A 22838-nucleotide genomic window follows, 5' to 3' on the forward strand; every position below is an offset into this window, starting at 1 on the left:
CGTGAAGTCTCAAGACCAAGTTGCAGATATTTTTACCAAGCCACTGAAGAGTGAAGACTTTATTAAAATGAGAAGTTTGCTTGGAGTCACAAAATCAAGTTTAAGAGGGGGTGTTGAAATATAAACTTGTTTTAGTTGTTTAAATAAAGCTTAATTTCTATAAGCTTATTCTAGAATATGTGGTAGGTATGAAATTATTGTGTAGTAGGTGTGGTAGGTGTGGTAGGTGTTGAATTATTGTGTGGTAGGTGTGGAATTATTTGTAACCATTGGATTGTAATTGTGGTGGCACAATCCTAGCCATTAATTTAGGAGGTGCCACTAGTATAAATAGGGGTGGAGTCTTTGAGTTTGAATCAAGCCAAGTAAAGGTGATAAATAAGAGTGAAGCTTCTTCCATAAGTTGTATTTTTAGCCTTTGTCATTTCTTAAAAGTTTCTTCTTTCCAACAAAAACAACACTATTTTAGCTTTTAAAATGTAAAGTACACCTTTTATGCATTGGTAAAGCGGCATATAATGATTTGTTTCTAACCCACCAACCACACACATCAAACGGGTCTCGCCGTCTCAGTCCTCTCTCTGCCTTCCACTGAAACTCACTAAGCTATGGTAGAGGAGATGGGAGAGCCGAAGAGCCGAAGGTAGAGGTGAAGGTGGAGCCGAAGAAGTTAGAGCCGAAGGTAGTGGCGAAGGTGGAGCCGAAGGTAGAGGCAAAGGTGGAGCGGAAGGTGGAGGAATATGCGCCATTTCCGGTGAAGGAGCAGTTTCCCGCCACGTTTTACTGTGCCAGGAATATGTCTAACTAAGTTGAGGTTTTTGAGTCAGGGAATACTGTATGACAATTAGTGCAGTCGGGACAACCTTTAATTATTCTTAGCGTCTTCTGTATGAATGTAAGACAATGAAAACTAAAATAGCTGTCTAGCATTCATCATCTTCCCTCTCTTGCATAATGCGGATGGTGGTGAACCTCTTAGTTATATCCAACATACTGCTTGCTAAATGAACAAGAAGATTTGTTTATGTAATTAAACTTCATGATCTTCAATGGGTCTTGATTTCTTTTATATTTGTAGACCTGTGCCTTCATGGGAGTAAATGATTGTTCCCTTTTTTTCTTTTTTTCACAGTGTGTACATTATCCAGTTTGTAACATACGAGTGGAGAATGTAATGCTAGTTTTATATAGGAGTAAAGTGTCAAATAGTCCTTTGACTGTTTACATTGGGTCATTATAGCCCCAGAGTTTATAAAAGTGTCAACTAGTCCACAGACTTTTTAAATTAGAGCTGAAATATCCCTCCGCGAAGATTATTTCTGCTCAAATTAAAGTTTCTCGGGTCTAAATTGGCATTTTATAGGCTCTAGGATTAAATGGGCCTTCTATAAACAGTCGGGGGTTTATTTTAACACTTTTCTCTTTTGTAAAATTTGCATACATCCCACAGTTCTTATGTATTTATATATCTAACACCCAAAGATTGATATTTACATTTATAACACCTTGATATCGTAAATCTATGAATGAAAAGGCATATTTCACTTTTAAAATGATAATGATAATGAAGGTGGCGATGGTAAAAACTTAAGTGGTATGCAAGTAAATATGAATGTTTAGATATTAGATATGTAAATACATAAGAATAGTATGGTATGTATGTAAATGGCCCTAAAAATTAAGCGGTCATGAGTTTTAAGTTTAGAATTTTCTAAGTTTTGAATTTTCATCTCTTAAAAAATTTTTAAAACTATTATTAATATTCTTATTAAATTAAAAATATAGTTATTATTGAATTAGTATTAAGTATTTATGTTTAGGGGCAAAAGAATTTAGTAAAAAATTAGAGGTAGTGAGTGCATCCGCCAGCCACCCCTTGGTTTCACCACGGCTGCTAATCTACATTTCCTTATTCAGTCAACGGGGATCATACTTGCTGCATCAAGGTTTGCAAGTGCAACATTTGTACCACCTTCTGTTTTCAGTAGAGGGGTTGGATGGCAGGTACGGATGGCAGGTAGCAAAATTTTTCTTATGTATATGATTTATTATTAGAGAAAAACATTATTGTAATGTAATATTAACTTTAATTATATTTTGTGGCTTTGCAGGGAGTTGGTATATTGCTAAGTGGGATGTTTGGAACTGCCAATGGCTCAGCAGCATCAGTGTACTTATATTTCTAATCTGTAAATATTATGCTAATAGATCTCTATTTAGAACTATGTGAAAAATATTATGCTAATAGATCTCTATTTAGAACTATGTGAAAAATATTATGCTAATAGATCTCTATTTAGAACTATGTGAAAACTTACTTTTGTAGCGTAAATAGTGAAAATGCAGGCCTTTTAGCTCTGACACAAGTTGGAAGCCGACGCGTTGTGGAAATATCGGCTGGTTTCATGATTTTTTTCTCTATTTTAGGTAATGTCGTAAATTGATATAAAGAATAAAGTAAAACGTGACAACAATGATTTTTATAATTTTAAAAAATCAATCAGGAAAGTTTGGGTCACTGATTGCTTCAATTCCACTGCCAATTGCTGCTGCAATGAATTGTGTCCTCTATGGTTTTTCAGGTATTTTAACTTTGTGATTTCATGTCTTAATAGTTTCATGGATTTGTATTGAATTTATCCCGGAAATTGCTTTTTCTTGGTTATTATTTTTATTATTTGTAGATGTTAGAGGGTTGATTTGTTGACATCATTAAAGAAAAAAATATATTTATGTCACTTCATCCAATGATGGATCTACATATAAATGAGGGAGTTTAATTTTAAAAACATAAAACTCTGTATAAGCCCAAGTCAAGTTTGTAAGAGCACTTAATTTTTTATGGTGTTAGAGGCTAACCCTAGCAGCCAGGGGCTTGGTGCTGTCGATCGTGAGGATCAATGCAACTCGATCGGTGCAGACACTGGCAACTAGAGCTTGCTAAGAAGGCAACGAGAGGCTCGCACACGGAAAGTTTTAAGATTTAAAAATGTTTATGCTCGGTAGAAAAATATAAGGACTTACATCCCACCAAAGAAGGAAGGGATTAAGATTTGAAAACGTCTATGCCCGGCAGGAAAACATAATGACTTACATCCCACCTAAGTTGGAAAGTTTTAAAATTTGAAAGACATACCTGGACACATCGACAACAAGAGAATATAGGAACCTATTCGATTTGAGCAGTGTTCAAGGTGACTTGACCAAAATAGATAATGGGGATCTACACCAACAAGTCATGGGGTTAGATTAAAGTAGATATTTCATAGACTATCTACGCTAAGAGCTAATACATAACTTAGAAATGCTCCACTTGGCAATGACTTATAAGAGTTCTTCACAGTGTGCAATGACATACCAGAGAGCTGCACTAATTCTACTGGGTTTACAGAGTGAAGACATTAAGTTATCGAATCCTATGTGGGGGCTGAGGTCAATGAACCGAAAATGAATCGTTAAGTTTGTTTTGATTAGTTTTTGTTTGTTTTTAGGTTTTTGATGACTAGGATTAATAAAGATTCCAACGAAAATATTGTTTGTGTCAAAATTAGTTCAATTAGCCAATGTATTGCTCCATGGTATCCAAAAATATAACAAAAACAATGAACCAAAAACTCTGAAGAGTGAGCTAAAATTTGCCCAATAAGATAGCTAAAATATTGGAATCTTTGCCATCTGTACGATTCAATCTCTTTTGCAAACATTTATGTTTTTTATGCAAAATTTTTCTTTTTGCTGATTAGAAGTTGGAGGTTTGCTTTATTATAATATGTCACTAAACCTTCTTAACTCCTACAGAATTATATGGCCAACAACATTTTTTAAACTTGAAAATCAAATCAAATTGGAAAAAAAATGAGTTGATCATTATAAATTCAATTTGAGATGCATTATTGTATAAACGGATCGGTCAAACCAAATCAAACACGAACCAAATCAAACACAGTCAAACAAATTGTGATTTTTGTAAGAAAAGTATATTTTTCTTGAAATTGTTTGGGTACCATTGATTTTTTCTTCTAAAAAGGGGAACATCAATTTTCTTGTAGCAATTACCCTTTAGCAGTTTTAATTGTAAAAACTCATTATTATTGCAAAATATTGGAAAACATCTAAAAAGTTATAGCTGACTAGAAGTGTAGCAGTTACTTGGAAAACTACGCTGTGAAAAAAACTACTTTAAATGGACACATTAAACAAACATAATTTTAAAATAAAATAGAAAAAAATAAAAAACAAACAGCAAAAATGATCCCAAACAATCCCTTGTCTGGAAAAAATTGTGTTCATCGTCCGTATGCGAGCTACGTACGGATGACGGATGCGGTACACCGGCGAAAAAAAAAAAACACCACACCGGTGTATCGCGTCCATCATACATAGCTCGCGTTTTCTCGTGTATGGAGTGTTTTTTTAAATAATCTTATTTTAAATAATATTGTCTTTTTTTTTATTCGAACACTTAACCAAGAAAATAATTTCATTTTTGCCCATTCGAACTTTCACAAATTTTCTCAATCTGATCCTAAATCAAGCTTTCCATGACTGATACAATGGTTTCCCATGATCTACAGCTGCTGCTGGACTTGGCTTCCTGCAGTTTTGCAATCTTAACAGTTTGAGAACACTGTTCGTGTTGGGCTTATCCATGTTTCTTGGCTTATCGATATCGCAATATTTCAAGGATTTTCAATTAGCCTACGGGTATGGCCCTGTGCATACCCGAACTAAAGCGGTATGTGAATATATAAGGGCGTTTACATTCACACCACATAATTCTTATGTATTTACATATCTAACATCCAAACTTTCACATTTACATGCATTACACTTCAATCTGTAAAATTACATAAAAAATATCATTACGACCTACCTTTTTTAAAGTGAAATTTATATTTTCATTCATAGGTTAAAAATGTAAATGTAAAGCGAAACTTACACATACAGCGCACATTTTTATGTATTTACGTCTCACATCTAAACTTTCATCTTTACTTTAAACTTATGCATGAAAATATGTATTTCACTTTCAAAATTTGGTAATACTCTTTGCTTTTTATGTGATATTAAAGATTTGAGTTTTATATGCATAAACATGAAAGTTTAGGTGGGAGACATGTAAATATAGAAGAATTGTGTGCTATGTATGAAAATGTCCCAAATGTTACTCATCAAACTTTTGGTTTTAGATATGTATATACATAAAAATTATGTATCATGTACGCAAATATCCTATGGTAGCACTGAAACTCTTTCATTCGTGGCCTTGCAGTTTAACGACATGATAAACGTGATATTTTCCTCGCCGGCGACCGTCGCCGCCATCATTGCGTATTTCTTGGACACCACTCTCTTGCGGAATAACGCGCAAGCACGGAGAGATCGCGGCTGGCATTGGTGGGAGAAGTTCAGATCTTACAGAACGGATATAAGAAGTGAGGAGTTCTATGCCCTTCCTTACAACCTCAGCAAGTTCTTCCCTTCTCTCTAAAATCTCAAATCAACAAACAATGAAATATAAAAATTGTTCGAAGCTATATTGCAGCATTTTGATTTATTGGTTTAGGTGATAGCAGTCGTAAATATTAATATTTCAGCTGAAACATTACAGGCATTATAATATTAGGGAAAGGTTTGTTATGTTATTTGTAAATAGTAGACTTGTTGCTGTGTTATGGTATGTTTCTAATTGTTTGTGAAAGTGGCTTAATTATATAATTAATGTGAATAATTTTTATATATCATAGAGTTTATGTGGCCACGCAGGGGTTTAAGAAATAAAAGAAAATGTTCAGTCCTAGGTTGTATAGTATAGAGCTTGAGTTGACTTGTTGTTGACTAGATTTTTGGTGTGGGCGTCATGCCGCTAATAAATGGTTACATATATGATGATGAACTTGAGTTTTGTTTCTTCTGCCTCAAAGAATAACAATTCATCGAGCTTGGTAGGAGAACTCAACTAGTATAAGTGAGTTTGGAAGAGGTCGGGAAATGAATGCTAACGAATCGGAGGAATAAGCATGAATGCTAACGAACTTCGGAGATATTCATGGAGTCCTTCTAGGCTGGGGGAGAAGTTTCGTAGGTTATCATCTCCAAAAGTACGACTAACGAGCACAATTGGTCTGGTCAGAATCAGATCATTAAGTACGTGTTGATGGGCTCCTTCCATTAAGCCCGGGAGATTCATTTATATTTGGGTTTTTCTTGTTACTTGAAGAAACTCATTTTTTGATATACAGATAATATATGTAACCAAACTTCTATTAGTTACATATTATATTATATTATTATATTATATATATATATATATATATATATATATATATAATCTCCCCAAGTAACATTATACATTATTTTAGAGGCTCTACACATAGTCACATATTATATTAGTTACAAATTATAGCAATATTTACATGATTACTACTCAATTCCTATGTATTTACATATCTACCACTAAACTTCAATTTTTACATTATGTCATCTTGTTTTTGCATGAAAAGATGTATTTGTGTTTTAAAATTAATTAGTGTTATTTTTTATGTGATGAGAAGGGTTTGAATGGTATAAATGTAAAAAAATACATGTTTCTGGATCTTTTTTTTTACATGTTCAGCTACTCTGGAGTTATTCGTTTTTCCAATTCGTCTGCCCTTTTGGTTTGTCGGCGGATCGGTGTCCGAGCTTTGATACGTCGGGTCTTATTCGCTTTTCCAGTAGTCAACCTAGTATCTAAGTGCGGGACAAGTCTAGGTATAGTATGACTTTGACGAGATCGTCATACCGACCACATCCTAAAGATCCGAAGAATAAAAAAGGTGTCACGAAGAGTGGTGATACAAGTTAGATTTATTAGATTTTAGCACAGTCATACTCGTGTCAAACCCGATGACTTAACTCGCATTACTCAGCGGGATCAACCAAACAAGCAATGCTCGTTAAGGCATCGCGACCGACACGGGGCCACTCTCCTAACGAGTCTGGCTCTCTATCAATGCAAACATGCAAATGCAGACAGTCATGTGATAGAAGGGATGAGTGTACCGTGGGCAGTGACTCAGGAAAAGATGGACATACCGTGGAGGCAGCGGCTCGAACAAATGGGTGTGCGGTAACGGGTAACGGCAGTGACACGAAGAGGTGTGTCGAGGCGACAGTGACCAAAAGTGATAGGCGTGTCGTAGTGGCAGCGGCCCAAAGGTGTGTCGAGGAGGCAGTGACCTAAAGTGATGGGCGTGTCGTGGTGGCAGCGGCCCGAAGAAGGGTGTGCCGAGGCGGCAGTGACCAAAAGAGTGCAACGCAAGCAAATGATAATGATCATGCAATCTAACACATACCAGATGCAACATGCAAACACGCAAGCATGCAATATAACGCAAAAGCAAACGAACATGCAGGTGATCAGTCGACCGGACCGTGGTGGTCGGTCGAACCAAAGTGATCGGTCTACCGAGCCGGAACAATTTCCATGCAGGTGATAGTTTTTTTTTTTTTTTTTACATTAGTCTTCACATTCACCTTCGTAATGGGCTTCAAAGGCAACAGAACTTCCTCCCAACTATCATATCTGAACCTAGCCTGCTCACACAAAGAAAATATCAGAGAAGCAAATCCCAGACCTGCAGTAGTAGCAACAGTAGCTGAACTGACAATAGTATGATAGATCAAAGCCCCTATGTTGATGGGCTTTCCCTCCTGAGTACAATAACTTAACATTGTTCTCTCCCTTGTTACTTAAAACATCATTTGAATCTAATTTAATATTTTTTATTCTATTTTCTTCATTAATATTTTTAATTTAATAATAAATCCTTGTAGCCTTGTAGCCAATTAAATTTTTAAAAAATACTACTTATATATATATACTTAAAGAATTCATTTTGGCCCGAGGCGGCTCTGGTGCAACTGTTTTTGGTGTTCTTGGACCGCACTTTATATTTGAACTAACTAATTCATTCAGTAATGTTTCAGTATCAGCCCTATCAACTTGCTTCGTATGCTGCTGGTAGAAAACCTTTGACACAACGAACTCGCCATCTTTTTCTTCTTCATCTGTCCCAAGATGGTACTGATGCATCACCCAATTAGCCTTATCTGGTTTGCAGCCCTTCCCAAAACTTTTGTATAGAACCATTATCTTCTTCCAGCCCTTCTGAAAACCATTCTCTACCACAGGTTTGGTTTTACCAGTTTTGTGCCACCTAACACGTTCTTCAGACTCACTGTATTCACTCCGTATCTTCCTGCGCTTCTTACATCCAGTTGCATATGCATTTGATGTTCTGTAAAAGAAATGAGCACCACTTCCATCTTTTTTGACACCTATGTGAAGAGAAAAGGTATGATGACAGACGTTCAAATGCTAAGCATCAAAAAAGACTTGAACTTGGCGAGCTTCTTACCAGGAAGATTCTCAGGATGTGTATAGCAAATTCCATGCTCCCCATCAAGTGTTGGTATGAATTCATCTATGAAAATATGGGCCTTGGACTTCCCCACTCCAGCTTTTCCTGCAAGATGCTCTAGAAGTTCTACATCAGTGGGGTCAAACTTTACACCGGCAGGAAGGCCAGGCCAATCCAAAGAAACCTGTGGAGACACAAATAGGCTTGATCATTTTTGGCCAACGTATGTCAACATGTTTCAGTTGCTTCCATCGATTGAACGCTGCATTCATGATATCTTTTAGATTGATGAATTAGTTGAGATCAAACTTAAACATTACACATGATATGTTTTGTTGGTATGGAACCAAGGCCCTATCATAAACTTGAAACTTACGACTCCTGAAAACATGTAAAAAATTAAATAGAAAATGAAACAATGCACATGAGGTGTGTGTGGTTATTTGAAGAAGTATGGAATGGTGGCTATTACACAAGGTATGGACATGCAGGTGTTTGCAAGATATTTTTCAAGTTTAGGCTGTTTATTTCCTTAAATTTTGATAGGATAAAACATGAGAAATACACATATAATCCGAGGATACAATGAAGAACGTTGATTAAATAATTAGCAGAAAAAGTAAATGTTCTTCTATAATGAACTGAACTCAAAGTAACCAACAATTGGTAGAGACAATTGGCGACTAAACATCAATTTAAATAACTTCAATTAAGAGACAATATGTAGAACGTAAAAAGTTCATAAACTAATAAATGGGCATCAAGGAGGCTTACATCACTATTATCAATAACATACTTGCAATTCGGACATTCACGATTTGCTTCCGTTCCAAGTTCTCTGATTTGATAGTTTGAATAGAGGGTTGCATTCTTCACCTTTTTAGCAATTCCACGACTGTTTACAAGCCATGCTCTATAAACAACAGAGAATAAGAAATCATGTTATCAGTGACAATGTTCATTAATTGCATGCTATGTTAAGATATAAATCAGCTAACAAAACAAATTACATATACAAGTACAAAAGCAGTACTGCAGAGCATTGTAAAGTTGAAGTTCTAGAAAAATTTGAAGAAAAAATTTATAGCAAGTTATAAGCAACAAATCTACAACATTATCCTTCAATGGCCATTCTCATTACAATTTGAGTATTATTTGCCAACAACTAGTTATCATCAATAGCAGTAGCGAGATAGAGCAATGAATTCATGAACCAAAGGGTGCCTTAGTAAAATATGATAGAATTAAACATAAATTGATGCATAAATGTACAATACTATTTTTATTTTGGAATTAAAGAATAAAGAATGTAGTCATTCATGTAATTCTGAATAAATAAATAAAATTTTAAAATATAATAAAATTAAATTTGTAAATGTCAAGTACCAAAAAAACATAAGAATATTGAAAGTTGGTTTAAATAAAAGGAAAAAACAATAATAAAATTAAATTAGCTCATTTTGAAAATCAAATATTGAATTAGAAGAGCAAAGAGATCGACGTTAGTCACTGAGCTACCAGACAGAGAGGGTGGGTCATGGGACTTTATATAACCATCCAAATATGCATCATTACGAAAACATTGCCTATGCAATTCTTTAAGGCACTAAAAAATGAGGAGAAAATTGACTTCATTAGAGAAATGAATGCTATTAGTTCAAAAATAAAAGATATGTTAGTGTAATATGATGGCAACTTTATATGGAGTGATGTGACAAGACTATCAAAAGTTGCACAAATAAGGATAAATGTCAAAAATAATATTAGATCAAGTATAACTGAACATGACGCAAGATATCCTTGGGCATTTACAAAAGGGGCAATATCCTCCTATAAAAAAAAGGATCCGACTTATGAACATGACACAAAATAAAATCACTATCAAGAGCCTTCTTTGCACAGGTATGGGCAGCAACGTTGTTCTCTCTATTATTATGAAGAATCAAAACTTTCTTGAATTGAAGCAAGAAACCAATATTTGGATTGTCGGGAATGTTCTATTGTCACATCTTCTTGTCTAAGGTGCCTCTAAGGAGCTTGCTAACATTGTAGTTATCAAAAGAGCCTTTCTATCAAGCATTAAGAAAAGGTAAGCAAGTAAAATAAAAAAAAAAAAAGGAAAAGCAGAAATCATCTAGGCTTAAATGAAGAACGCTAGACCAACAGTAACAAGAGCAAAGCCAGAAGCAAAAAGAGATCGCATCCTGCATGTGAACATTGTGGTAGAAAATCTCATCCACATTGTTATAAAAATCAGTGAATCCTCTTTCAACAACTGTTGAGAGAGAATTTTTTATGAGGTTGAAAGAGAATTCACTGATTTCTATATTTCCCATAACCTTATATAAACTTTTAATCTAATTATTTGTTGTGTCTATATATATATATATATATATATATAAATCAGTGAATCCTCTTTCAACAACTGTTGAGAGAGAATTTTTGATGAGGTTGAAAGAGAATTCACTGATTTTTATATTTCCCATAACCTTATATTGTAAGCGGTGTGTGTGTGTGTGTGTGTCTATATATATATATATATATGAATGGGGAGCACCACTTACTATATATAAATATGAATTGTAGAAATTGAATCTATAACAGGGATAGCATGCATAAAATAAATCTTGTAAATACAAGAAATAATTGAATAAACATGAATCTGTGCAACAAAAAGAAGTATTGACAAACCTTAAAAAATATCTAAAAATGCAACACATACAAATATTATATTTATCATTCAATAAATAACAATTGCTTACTAAGGGAAAAGGTAAATGCATGTCTCCTAATTTATTTTCAAGATTCAACCATCGCCTAAGGTCGAGAATTTAGCTGGAAGATTGTCATCGCTAAAAAATTGTTTCAAAATTTGGCTTGGTCGAGATCTGATAGAAGTAAACTAGCCAAAACCATGTATCAAATTATTCACAAGCCGATTTCGAGCGATACAAGAATTAGCTTGAGACCGGCTTGATGTTTTAATAACGCTAAATAAAATTTTAAAATGCACAAGTAATAGAATTTCAGTATAATTTCTTTGTATTTATTTATTCTAATCTCAATCTTTTGAAACGAGTCTGCTCATTTTGCTTTTCGATCAGGAACAGATCGAAATAACTCAGATTGAGTCGGTCCGCTTTGTTTTCAAGCTGAACTAGGTCAAAATCGAATACAACAAGCCATGAGCTAATTTTAAGCAAAATATGATCGAAAGCTACCTATGATCAATATTTTCTTAAAAGAATATTACATGTGGAGTCTGTATGTATTCGGATTTCACGAAATACAACGAGTACGGTATTATATTTTTATGGCACAGATTGTCCAGTGTATGTCACTTGTTTTTTATGCGACATACACTGGACAATCTTGTTGAGTAACACGACACTATAGTTGGGTTCTACACCATTATAATGGGGCTCCGAGTTGAGCATTACCAAATCGCCATTGTTTCCAGAAATAGCACCGCATGCACCACCAAAAAATATCTCCATCAAAGAAATACAATCTTCTGTCTCCAATTTTCACCTCCCAATGATATAAGAAGCCATTCGTAAATCACCTCCAGCTATCAGCAAAGAAATCGCCAAGGAAGCCGGAAATCGCGCCTCTCGCCTCCTTCAGTTGAGCGATATAAAACTCGTTTGGTTGCTAAGGGACTTTCTCAACATTATGGTCTGGATTATGAAGAAACATTTACTCCTGTTGCCAAAATGACTATTATTCGTACTCTTATCGCAGTCGCATCTATTAATCAGTGGTGTGTCTCTCAAATGGATGTTAAAAATGCATTATTAAATGATGATCTTCAAGAGGAAGTTTACATGGTGCCTCCACCAGGTGTCTCTCATAATCATGAAGAAGTTTGTAGACTAAAGAAAGCTCTCTACGGTCTTAAACAAGCTCCTCGAGCTTGGTTTGAAAGTTCTCAGTTGTGATTGCATCGCTTGGTTTTCATTCTAGCTCACATGACACTGTTTTGTTTTTCAAGAGTATCTCTCATGGTCGTATTATACTCTCTATATATGTTGATGACATGATTATTACTGGGGATAATGATAATGGGATTACAGAGTTGAAATTACAATTAGCTCAACAGTTTGAAGCTCAACAGTTTGAGAAGATTTGGGCACTCTTCGATATATTTTAGGGATTGAAGTGACTCATTCTCCTAGAGGTTATCTTCTTTCCCAATCTAAGTATATTGGCACCATCCTTGAACAAGCTCATCTCTCTGATACTCGGACAAATGCTACTCCTCTTGAGCTTAATGTTCACTATACCTCTTCAGATGGTGTTCCTTTGTCTGATCCCACCTTGTATCGGACACTTGTTGGCAGTTTAATATATCTTACCATCACTGGACCTGATATTTCTTATATTGTACATGTTATCAGTCAGTTTGTTGCCTCTCCTACTACAGTTCATTGAGCAGTTGTTCTTCGCATTCTTCGTTATCTTCGAAGCACTCAATTTAAGAGTCTCCTCTTTCCTGCATCTTCTTTCTTGGAATTACGTGCCTACTCAGATGCTGATTGGGTGGTGATTCCACCAATCGTACGTCTACAACAGAATTTTATATTTTTTTAGGAGATTATCTCATTTCTCGGAAGAGTAAGAAGCAAGCAGTTGTCTCTCGCTCTTCTACCGAAGCTGAGTATCGTGCCATCACATCCACCACTGCAGAAATTGTTTGAGTGCGCTGGTTACTTGCTGATATGAGTGTCTCTTTCTCTAGCCTAACTCCTATGTACTGTGATAACAAAAGTGCTATACAAATTTCCCGCAACTCAGTCTTCCATGAGCGCACCAAACATATTGAGATTGATTGTCATTTCACTCGCCATTATTTTCAACATGACACCATTACCTTACCCTATATTTCTTTCTCCATGCAACTTATTGACGTGTTTACAAAATCGCATTCTACTCAACGCTTTTCCTTTTTGACTAGCAAACTCTCGATGATTCCACTTGATGCATCATGAGTTGGGGGGATGTTAGATATTATAGTTTTGTATCTTTATTATTTTACCCTACTTAAGGGTAGTTTAGTTTTTTTATTTGTTGTATATTTATATACTCTTGTTATGCGGTAAAGCTAGGGATGACAACCCTAGCAGTTTTTCTTTGTCTGTTCCCTTTCCCTTCTCCTTCTCAATCTTATCATAGTCGACATAAACGGCTCCTCCGTCAGCTTCAACTTAGGAGACTAATAATATAACCGTAATTTATGTAGAAATATTCATTGTTTTAATAAACTGCTACGAAGCTGCTGCAGAGAAATTATTGTTCAAAAAATTGTATGGTAGCTGTAATAAAAAGTTAGATGGCAGCTTTCTGGTTGTCACCGCACTTAGGATGTGTTTTCACAATAGTTTTTTCTGTTTGGCAAAACCGCATTATCTTTACTTTCTCGAAAAGCTACTACTGTAAGCTAAATTTTCCCATTAGACTTCATTACCCACTATGATTGCTAGGGTTTGATTCTTTTTCCTTAAAAAAAAAATTGTAATAGTCACAGTAACTTTTTGAACAATAGTTTCTCTTACAGAAGTTTCATGGTTGTTTCTTCAAATAGTTGCAGTTGTCCCAGAGAAACTCTTGGTCAAGTGATCAGATTGCAAAAGCATAGCTGCTCCCTACAACTTTTTGAAAAAAACAAGTGTTTAACTGAAGTCACAACGTGTGGCACGACACCGTACCGCCGCCGCACCTATACCCCAAACACACCCTAAATCATAATCACATCAATAACTTCCACAAAGATATCACCATCTTCCTAAAAAAAAATTCATTAAATAGTTTACTAAATGGAACAAATATACAAGATTCATGCAAAATTAAAATTTTAAATATCGAAAACCTAAAATTTATTTTTTACATCTATACCACCCCCATTTTTCTTGTCATAATTTAAACTTTTAGAATGTAAGATACACATTTTCATTAAAAAAAGTAGCATGCAACAATTGAATTTAGGCAATAGATGTTTAAATACATAGGAATTGAGTGGTATGAATATAAATCTTCATCATTATTATTATTATTATTATTTTATAATTTTGTGATATATATTTAAAATTTCCTAAAATTTAAAGTAGCATAAAACAATTGACTCAACTAATCTAAAATAATAAAAGATTTACATACATACTGTCTAATTTTTATGTATTTACAATCAAGCCCCTCAACTTTAATTTGTCTTCTTATTTTTTGCATAAAATAATAATATTTTTGATATGATACCGTAGTTTTACGTGTATAAATAATTAAATATAACAAATTAAATTTTTTAGGTATTGGATATGCAAATATATAGGAGCTGAGGGGTATGCATGTAAATGTCCCGTAAGAAAAAGGCATCATATCACATAATGAAATGATTGAAGAATCTACTCAATTAAATTTATGTAATAAATATAGCGATTAATTAATCATACTGATTTTTGACCAAAATGAGATAATTAACTAATACAATGATTAATGGATGTAATTAATATTAATAAATATATTTAAAATAGATTTAAATTGACTAAATTTCCTTTAAATGATTAAAAATATTTAAAAATTGATATTTCATATTTTTTATCAGATAAATTTTTATTAATTTTCTCTTAAATAATCAGACCATTTATCATTTTAATTATAATACTAATTTAAACTATTTTCTTAAAAGGTCTTTTTTTTTTCAAAAATTGGAGTGATGGGGCCAGAGTTAATGATAGATTAATGATAAAAATTTGAATACTAATTACAATTATATTTATAATTAGTTTCTTTCTATATCTCCATTTTTTTACAAAAAAAGACCTCAACCTTTTTTAATTGGCATTGTAAAGATATATATCGTCTGGATTATAATTATGATAAGTAATCATGAGAGACAGTTATCTTTATAAGTCATAGATGAATATTATAACATTACACCTTCTTTCATAAGCTAGGAACTAACCCATCGAGTTGAGTTCAGGATGACCCTTTGATCCAAATTGAATTAAAATCCACCCGTCAGCTAGGTATCAACTCAAAATTGGCCTGAAAGTGATTTGATTTTAACCGAAATAATGATTATTCCTTATTTAAAATGGGTTACATGGATCATGTTCGAGTTGGCGGGTTAAATACGAGTCAGGTTTGAGCTGACTCGAATTGAGACCCCTACAATAATTGATCCCCAAAAATTTAAATGTTAAATATGCAAATATATAAGAATTAATGGGTGTGTTATGTAAATCTTTTTTAAAATAAATATATTCATTAAAAAGCTAAAAACAAAGGAATAAATGAAGAGGATTTGTTTATTGAAAGATAAAGATAATTTTATCATTTACTTTTTATGTTTTTAATTATCAAAATAATTATAATTTCTTAAAATAAATATTTTATAGTAAATTTTTAATTAAATATACTAAAAATAATCGTCGTCGAGTTGGCAGAGCCCAGCACGGGTCACTGTTTCTCAGCTAATGATGGAAGTTATGTGCCCGTATAATGATTTGTTTCTAGCCCACCAACCACACACACCAAACGGGTCACAAGAGGTCAGTTACAACATGGGTCACTTTCGATGGTCTCAAAGTCGCGTCTACTTAGTGATCACCGTTACTGGCGCGCTCGCGAGCGTTTCTTTCTTTCTCTCCTTCTAACCATCATATATTTACACAAGTGAGTCTCGCCGTCTGGGTCCTCGCTCTGCCTTCCAAGAAACTCACTCTTTCTCTCTCTAAGCAGAGTTAGAGAGAGAGAGAGAGAGAGAGAGAGAGAGAGAGAGAGACTGTGCGAAATGGAGGCGAAGGTAGAGGAGACGGTGGAGCCGAAGGTGGAGCCGAAGGTAGAGGCGAAGGTGGAGCCGAAGGTGGAGCCTAAGGGTGGAGCCTAAGGTGGAGCCGAAGGTAGTGGCGAAGGTGGAGCCGAAGGTAGAGGCGAAGGTGGAGCGGAAGGGGGAGGAATTTGGACCATTTCCGGGGAAGCCTCTTCCTTGGCGTCCGTTTTCTATTTGTTCTTTCCGAGTGTATTTGTTCTCTGCTTCCACTATGTTTCTGATGAATGTTTTCTATGAATCCGCAGCGGAAGCGGTGATTCTAGGGTTCCAGCATTATGTCGTGATGCTTGGAACAACTATCCTAATTCCCACTTTACTCGTTCAGCTTATCGGTGGTGGCCATGTGAACTCTCTCTCTCTCTCTCTCTCTCTCTCTCTCTCTCTCTCTCTATGTATTTTCATTCGAGGAGATGTTGGCGAATCTGCTTTCTATTCGACCGTTTTGTTCTGATTTATCTTGCTTTTGGGATGAAAACAATGTTTTATAGGAAGAGAAGGCAAGGTTAATCCAGACGGTTCTATTTGTCGCTGGAATCAATACTCTGTTGCAATCATGGCTGGGGACTCGGCTTCCTGTTGTGATCGGGGGTTCCTTCACTTACCTTCTTCCAACCTTCTCCATTATCGTCAGTGAGCGGTTCGCCGATATTGCAGACCCACACGAGGTGTTAATCTCCGTTATCTTTAATCTCATCTTAATTTCGACCATTTGTGTTATTTGAAGATGTTAACTGTTTGATCGCTCTTTATTTTTTAAATAATTAAAATAATCAACATTTTGATTCTTACTTATGTTAGAAATTTGGCTAATATTACACAATAAAAAAAAATTGCTAATGCGTTTGAACTTGGTAGCACCACTAAACTAAACACAGTTTTCTACAGTGATATTGGCATCTAATAACATGACATTCAACAATATTGAACCAAATAGCTTTGTATTTTTGATATTTTGTGATTTATTTTTTTTAATTTGTCGGTTTAATTGAACCAGAGGTTCGTGCATATAATGCGGGCTATCCAGGGTGCTCTTCTAGCTGCTTCTAGCTTTCAGATAATTGCTGGGTTCTGTGGTATATGGAGGATATCGATCAGGTATTTGTTTCTCCAAATTTGGTCTTAGTTTTGTTTTATTGCTGGTTTATTGGGGACATTAAATTTACAGTGATTGAAGTTCTAATTCTAGTGATATTGCTAGGCTTCTAGCTCCTATAATCTTTTGAATACTTTTTTCTTAAAGGAAGTGGGTAATACATCAGGCTTCTTTGTATAAAATCTAGATCAATGCAGACTATACATTGCACTTGCAGAAATGCTGATTAAGTTTAAATAAGTAGTGAATGCAACTTTCATTCCTATTGATACGTGCTGGAAGACTAGTGGCGGAATAGTGATTAATTAGCATCTTAGCATTGCACGAAAGTCCTGCACACGCTTAAGTAATTAAAGTAACAAATAGACACCATGAGTTTCTACTTGAAAACCCCAAAAACGAAAAACCATCAAGCCTAGCCACTTAGAACGATACACTAAGTAGGAAAGAGTCACAAAGTTCATCGAAATATAATGTTTGTATGTCGAAAGAATCGTTGCACAAATAGTTGAGAGCGGTTGCTGCTGGGAGTAGTTGCTGGAGAATTAATATAGTGTCTTCGATGCATGTCGTTGTATGATGTTCAGGATGATGCAATGCTTCGTAGACTGTCTTTACTCCGTGACTTTGGTCTTTACTCTACACAGTGCTTCGTTGGCACAAGCACAGGTGGTCAGTGGTGGTCAATGGTGGTCGGCGAGCGACAGTCGAGAGTGGTTGACTATTGCAACAACCAGATGAATTCGTTGAGTCTTTGGTATGGAATGACACTGGAATTCAACTCCTTGCACCAACTCCAAGCCCAACCTTTTTTTCAGCTCAAGCTCTAGGTCCCTTTTCATGAAGAGGGTAGAATGTTTGGGAGAGGCTTTCCTGCAAATAAGGAAGAAATTCATACCACTCCATCAGACGTCCTGAAAAGATTCCTGTAATCGGAAGACGCTTAATGGAAATTTAAGTGCCTTAATGATGTCATAATTGAGTGATCTCAGACCTGTTGGACATCTCTCGTCGTGACACTCAATTTTATTATAAATTTATCAGATTTAGAATTCGTTTGGCCTTTCTACTAGACACTAGAAGCTTCAAAAGTGGTTTAATTGCTTGACCTGGGCTTGATTTGTGAGAGTTGTCTTAGATGGTTTGGTCATATTAAATAGCGATCGTCTAATAGAGTCGAAGTTTTAGATTTGACTTATGTTAAGAAAGCATGAAGTAGACTTAAAAAAGATTTGGGCAAGTTCAATAAAAAAAATGAACTTAATTTATTAGAATTAAATTAAAATATGATTCATGTTGCCGACCCCACTTAGTGGGATAAAGGCTATTGTTGTTGTTTTTGTTGTAAACTGATATTACAACTTAACCCAATTATGATGAGTACTTGGTGAGAGTTAGTCATTTATCATACTTGTTGTAGAAATGGCTATGGTTATGATGCAGATACTGATTTATATTTTCATCATTTGTTGTGAAGTGATTTTGTCACTGTAATACTCAGCCTTTTCTTTTCTATTTTTTGTCGATAGGTTCCTTAGCCCTCTTGCTGCAGTACCCATCGTGACCTTCGCAGGGCTTGGGGTTTTTAACTTTGGGTTTCCTATTGTGAGTTTTCTTTCTTCCATCATCAATCAAATCTTTTTGTTTCATTACTCTCATACCTTTTTTCCTTATTTCTATTTTAATAGGTGGTAAGATGTGTAGAGATTGGACTGCCAGCTCTTTTACTAATTGTTGCACTTTCACAGGTAACCCTGCTTTATAATTATTTCAGTGCAAGCTTCTATATAAGATACTTAATATTTGTTATTTTTTTGCGGTGAGTGTTTTGCAGTATGCTCCAAATGCCTTTAGTAAAAGAAGAATAATACTTGATCGTTTTTCGGTGCTTATTAGTGCTGCAGTCATTTGGGCGTATGCTCATATTCTTACTGCATCCGGTGCATACAGGCATAGTTCTCCATCTACTCAATCCAGTTGTCGGACAGATCGTGCTGGACTTGTAGGTGCCTCCCCATGGTACGGCAGTGCAACATGGGGTGAACTTTTTACTGTTCACACTCATACTTTTCTCTCAATTGCATATTTTTTTTCATATTCGCTATTTACTTTTATGTTCTTGTAGTGCGAAAATTTTAGATCAAATTTCAGTGGATTAATATTTCTTAAAACTAAACTAATCAAAATCATTAATTTGAAATTGCTCTAGGGCTAAATGATAGATTTATGCATGTTGGGAAAGTTATTTAGGTACATCTCTATTGATAATTTTCTATATTCACTATTTACTTTTATCCTCTCGCAGTGCGAGAATTTTAGATCAAATTTATGTGGATTAATATTTCTTAAAACTAAACTAATCAAAATCATTAACATGAGATTGCTCTTGGGCTAAATGATAGATTTATGCATGTTGGGAAAGTTATTTAGTTACATCTCTATTGATATTTAACCCAAGCGGTCAAACCAAAATTTCAAGAATAGTGAAATTAAAAAAAAAAAAACAAGGGTTTGTAATTGATTTTTTAAATTTAAAACTTCAACTTCTTTAAAAATTTTAAAACTATTATAAATATTAAATTAAATATAAAATTAATATTAAATTATTATTTGATGTGTAATTATGAGGACGATTTTTTTGTTTTATCACATGATACCAATGAGTTTAGTAAAAAATTTGGAGGTGGTGAGTGCCTTCTCCAGCCAACCCTTGGCTCCACCATTTTACCCCACCCTGTTTGTAATTGATATGTTTCATCTATTTGTATGCAGGATAAGATTTCCATATCCGTTTCAATGGGGAGCTCCAACATTTAATGCTGGGGATGTTTTTGCCATGATGGCAGCTTCATTCGCATCTCTTGTTGAGGCATGTTATCTTACTTCAGCTTAATTTCTCAATTTCTGTATGAGTTTACTTCTTGTGATTCTCTAATACATAATTAAAAAAAAGGGCATTTACATGCATACCAACCAATTCCTATGTATTTACATATCTAATGCCTAAACTTTACATTTTATATTAATACCACCCAAATATTTCGTGTTAGATAAAAAACCAACACTATTTTAGCTTTTAAAATGTAAAATACACCTTTTTTTGCATCTGTAAGGTGACATATATGTAAAAATTGAAGTTTAGGTTTTAGATATGTAAATTTATAGGAAATAAGTGGTACGTGTGTTAGTAAATATTCCCAAAAAAAGGAGCAGCATTTTAATGCGAAAGCTTTTTAATCTGTTCTTGTTGATATTCCATGAGGTAGCTTAACGAAGTGACCTTTCTTTTTTGCCTGTCCTAATCAGAAGCCAAGATATCTTTTTGTGTGTGTTTTTGTGATTCTTGACTCTATTTGGTTTTGATTGTGTTGATTTAGTTGGTTTTGGTTTTTATTTCTTGTCGTTTTTGTTGACAAGTAAATAAATTGCTACTTGTTTCACAACTCCTATTTCTAGGATCAAAATTTTAGGTCGTCCTACAAAAAACTTAACACCAGCATAATAGCACAGTAAAAGCTGAGCTTCAATACGCATAAAGGTTCTCAGGAAACTTGTGAAAATCTTAGAAATTAGTATTTGATACATCTCCAATAATTCTCTATCATTCTGCACGAATCTTGAAGCATGACATAGATCTCGAGACAGGCTTTTTGAGCAAGAAATATTCAAACATTGATAAAAATTCATCTAGAACTCCGATTTCATCAAACATACTGTCAAACTGACCGACTCGACAAAAAAAACCCAACGCTACCAAAATTATTCCAATTCGAGTCAAATTAAGTACAAATCAAGTCATTAAACCACTCTTGAAAGTTTTTCAAATATATTTAGAATGTTAATCGGATGTCGAATCTAGCAAAGCCTATAGTTGTACCTAGGGCTGTCAAAAAAGCTCGTTGTTCACGAACAGCTCGTGTTTGGTTCGTCAATGAGTTCGTATTTGATATTTGATTGTTCGATAAACAAACGAGACGAACGTGAACAAATTTTTTTCGTTCGGTTAGTTAAACGAACCAAACAAAACAATGATCGTTAGTTCGTGTTTGAATCGTTATTGTTCGAAATATAAAATAAATTAAAATAATTATATATAAAAGATTTATGATATTTTAAAAAATTAAATTTAACAAATTATAATATATAATAAATTAATAATAATAATATATTAATATACTATATTAGTAATATATTCATATAGATATTATATATTTATATAATATAATTTATAGAATTAATATATATTAATATTAGGGATGTCAAATTGGCTCGTCGTTCGCGAACAACTCATGCTCGGCTCGTTCGTTAAGAAACGAACACGAACAATGACTTCACGAACAATTTCGAACACGAGCTTATTTCAAACAAACTAAATTTCAAACGAATCGAACACGAACACAAGCTCTGTTCGTTCGTGTTCGGTTCGTTTACACCCCTAGTTGTACCGAGTGTCTCAAAAAGGCAAATTCAAGGAGCCTAAGATTGTTCAATTCTGACATCGTTAAGACACTCACATATCCATCAAACATCGTCTGAATGAAGGAAATTTTATGGATCGTCTGATCAAAGTGGTTCATATTCCTGTATTAATTGTACCCAAGACACTATAAATAGAGCTCCAGCCCTCATGAGAGGAGGAGACTTGAGGTTTGAGAGAGAACTTATAGCTTCAACCACCGCCGACCACCGCCGATCGTCGTCGACCCCCGCCGATCTCCGCCGACCGCCATTAACCACCGTCGATCGCAGTCGACCGACCGCCGTCGACCACCTCTGACAGCCATCGACAACCACCGACCTCTGTCGATCACTACCATCGCCGTCAACCACCATCGATCGTCGTCAACCATCATTGAACATTGTCGATCACCACCAATCACCATCAACCAATACCGATCGGAAATCGTCAGTCGAATTGTAACTTGAAAAATCTAGTAACCATTTCCTGTTTGTGGGATAATTGTTGTCTGTGATTATTAACCTATAGTGAATTTTTACAACTAGACAAGACCCCGTAGTTTTCTCCATTTATGGATTTTCTATGTAACAACTTCTGGTATCTTTACTAGTTATTTTCTTTTATGTGAGTATGTGTTGAATTCTCGTGCAACGCTAAGATAAAAATTCATTACTCTACATCCTTAAATTTTCTAGCACGCATCGGTTTGACGTCGTCTGTGGTGGTTGACGGCTAGAAAATTCACGTGTATAAATACTTTATTACTATAAGTATTTAAATAAGAATAATATAAATCTATATATTTAAAAAAAAACTTAGGTTAGCTCAGTTGGTAGAGGGTTTGCTTCAAATCATAAGAGGCGCAGGTTTGAGCCTCACGATATTCAAAAATTGGTTTTTTTTTACCGGGAGAAATTTGAGTCTGTAAGCCCGTCCAACGGGCTGGGAAGTGGGGTCAAAGCTGAGAAGGCAGGAAGGCGGGTGTCGGCGCTTAAAAGGGGAAAAAGTGAATGTTTGGGGGTCGCCCGTAAGAAGCTGTCGGCAGCCGGAATC

The 22838-nt window shown here is 34.8% G+C and overlaps 3 protein-coding genes across 4 annotated transcripts in view; 2 read left to right on the forward strand and 1 right to left on the reverse strand.

The window, feature by feature from the left end:
• The window catches only part of LOC110020664 (nucleobase-ascorbate transporter 6-like), a 13485-nt gene extending 7838 nt beyond the window's left edge, over nucleotides 1-5647 (forward strand). For both annotated transcript variants that reach the window (XM_020718843.1, XM_020718842.1), the window contains 6 exons: nucleotides 1918-2004; nucleotides 2112-2170; nucleotides 2336-2427; nucleotides 2505-2582; nucleotides 4575-4735; nucleotides 5273-5647. In XM_020718843.1, coding sequence (XP_020574502.1) covers nucleotides 1918-2004; nucleotides 2112-2170; nucleotides 2336-2427; nucleotides 2505-2582; nucleotides 4575-4735; nucleotides 5273-5491 — 696 coding nt within the window. In that variant the 3' untranslated portion in view covers nucleotides 5492-5647. The remainder of the gene's footprint in view (nucleotides 1-1917; nucleotides 2005-2111; nucleotides 2171-2335; nucleotides 2428-2504; nucleotides 2583-4574; nucleotides 4736-5272) is intronic.
• A 1926-nt stretch (nucleotides 5648-7573) lies between these two features.
• Nucleotides 7574-12766, reverse strand: LOC110020699 (SUPPRESSOR OF GAMMA RESPONSE 1-like). Its single transcript, XM_020718894.1, has 6 exons — nucleotides 12692-12766; nucleotides 11971-12026; nucleotides 9180-9318; nucleotides 8403-8589; nucleotides 7867-8322; nucleotides 7574-7578 (listed from the first exon to the last, which is right to left on the reverse strand). Exons 1-6 carry the CDS (start codon nucleotides 12764-12766, stop codon nucleotides 7574-7576), a joined length of 918 nt encoding a protein of 305 aa, XP_020574553.1.
• Nucleotides 12767-16434: 3668 nt separating this feature from the next.
• Nucleotides 16435-22838, forward strand: part of LOC110020663 (nucleobase-ascorbate transporter 6-like) — a 31899-nt gene continuing 25495 nt past the window's right edge. Inside the window, exons 1-7 of the mRNA XM_020718841.1 lie at nucleotides 16435-16576; nucleotides 16722-16898; nucleotides 17228-17328; nucleotides 18856-18931; nucleotides 19015-19074; nucleotides 19161-19345; nucleotides 20099-20195. Of these exons, the coding sequence (XP_020574500.1) occupies nucleotides 16445-16576; nucleotides 16722-16898; nucleotides 17228-17328; nucleotides 18856-18931; nucleotides 19015-19074; nucleotides 19161-19345; nucleotides 20099-20195 (828 nt within the window). The 5' untranslated portion in view covers nucleotides 16435-16444. The remainder of the gene's footprint in view (nucleotides 16577-16721; nucleotides 16899-17227; nucleotides 17329-18855; nucleotides 18932-19014; nucleotides 19075-19160; nucleotides 19346-20098; nucleotides 20196-22838) is intronic.

The sequence above is a fragment of the Phalaenopsis equestris genome, unplaced genomic scaffold, assembly GCF_001263595.1.
Source record: "Phalaenopsis equestris unplaced genomic scaffold, ASM126359v1 Scaffold000107, whole genome shotgun sequence".
In the NCBI taxonomy this organism is placed as follows: Eukaryota; Viridiplantae; Streptophyta; class Magnoliopsida; order Asparagales; family Orchidaceae; genus Phalaenopsis; species Phalaenopsis equestris.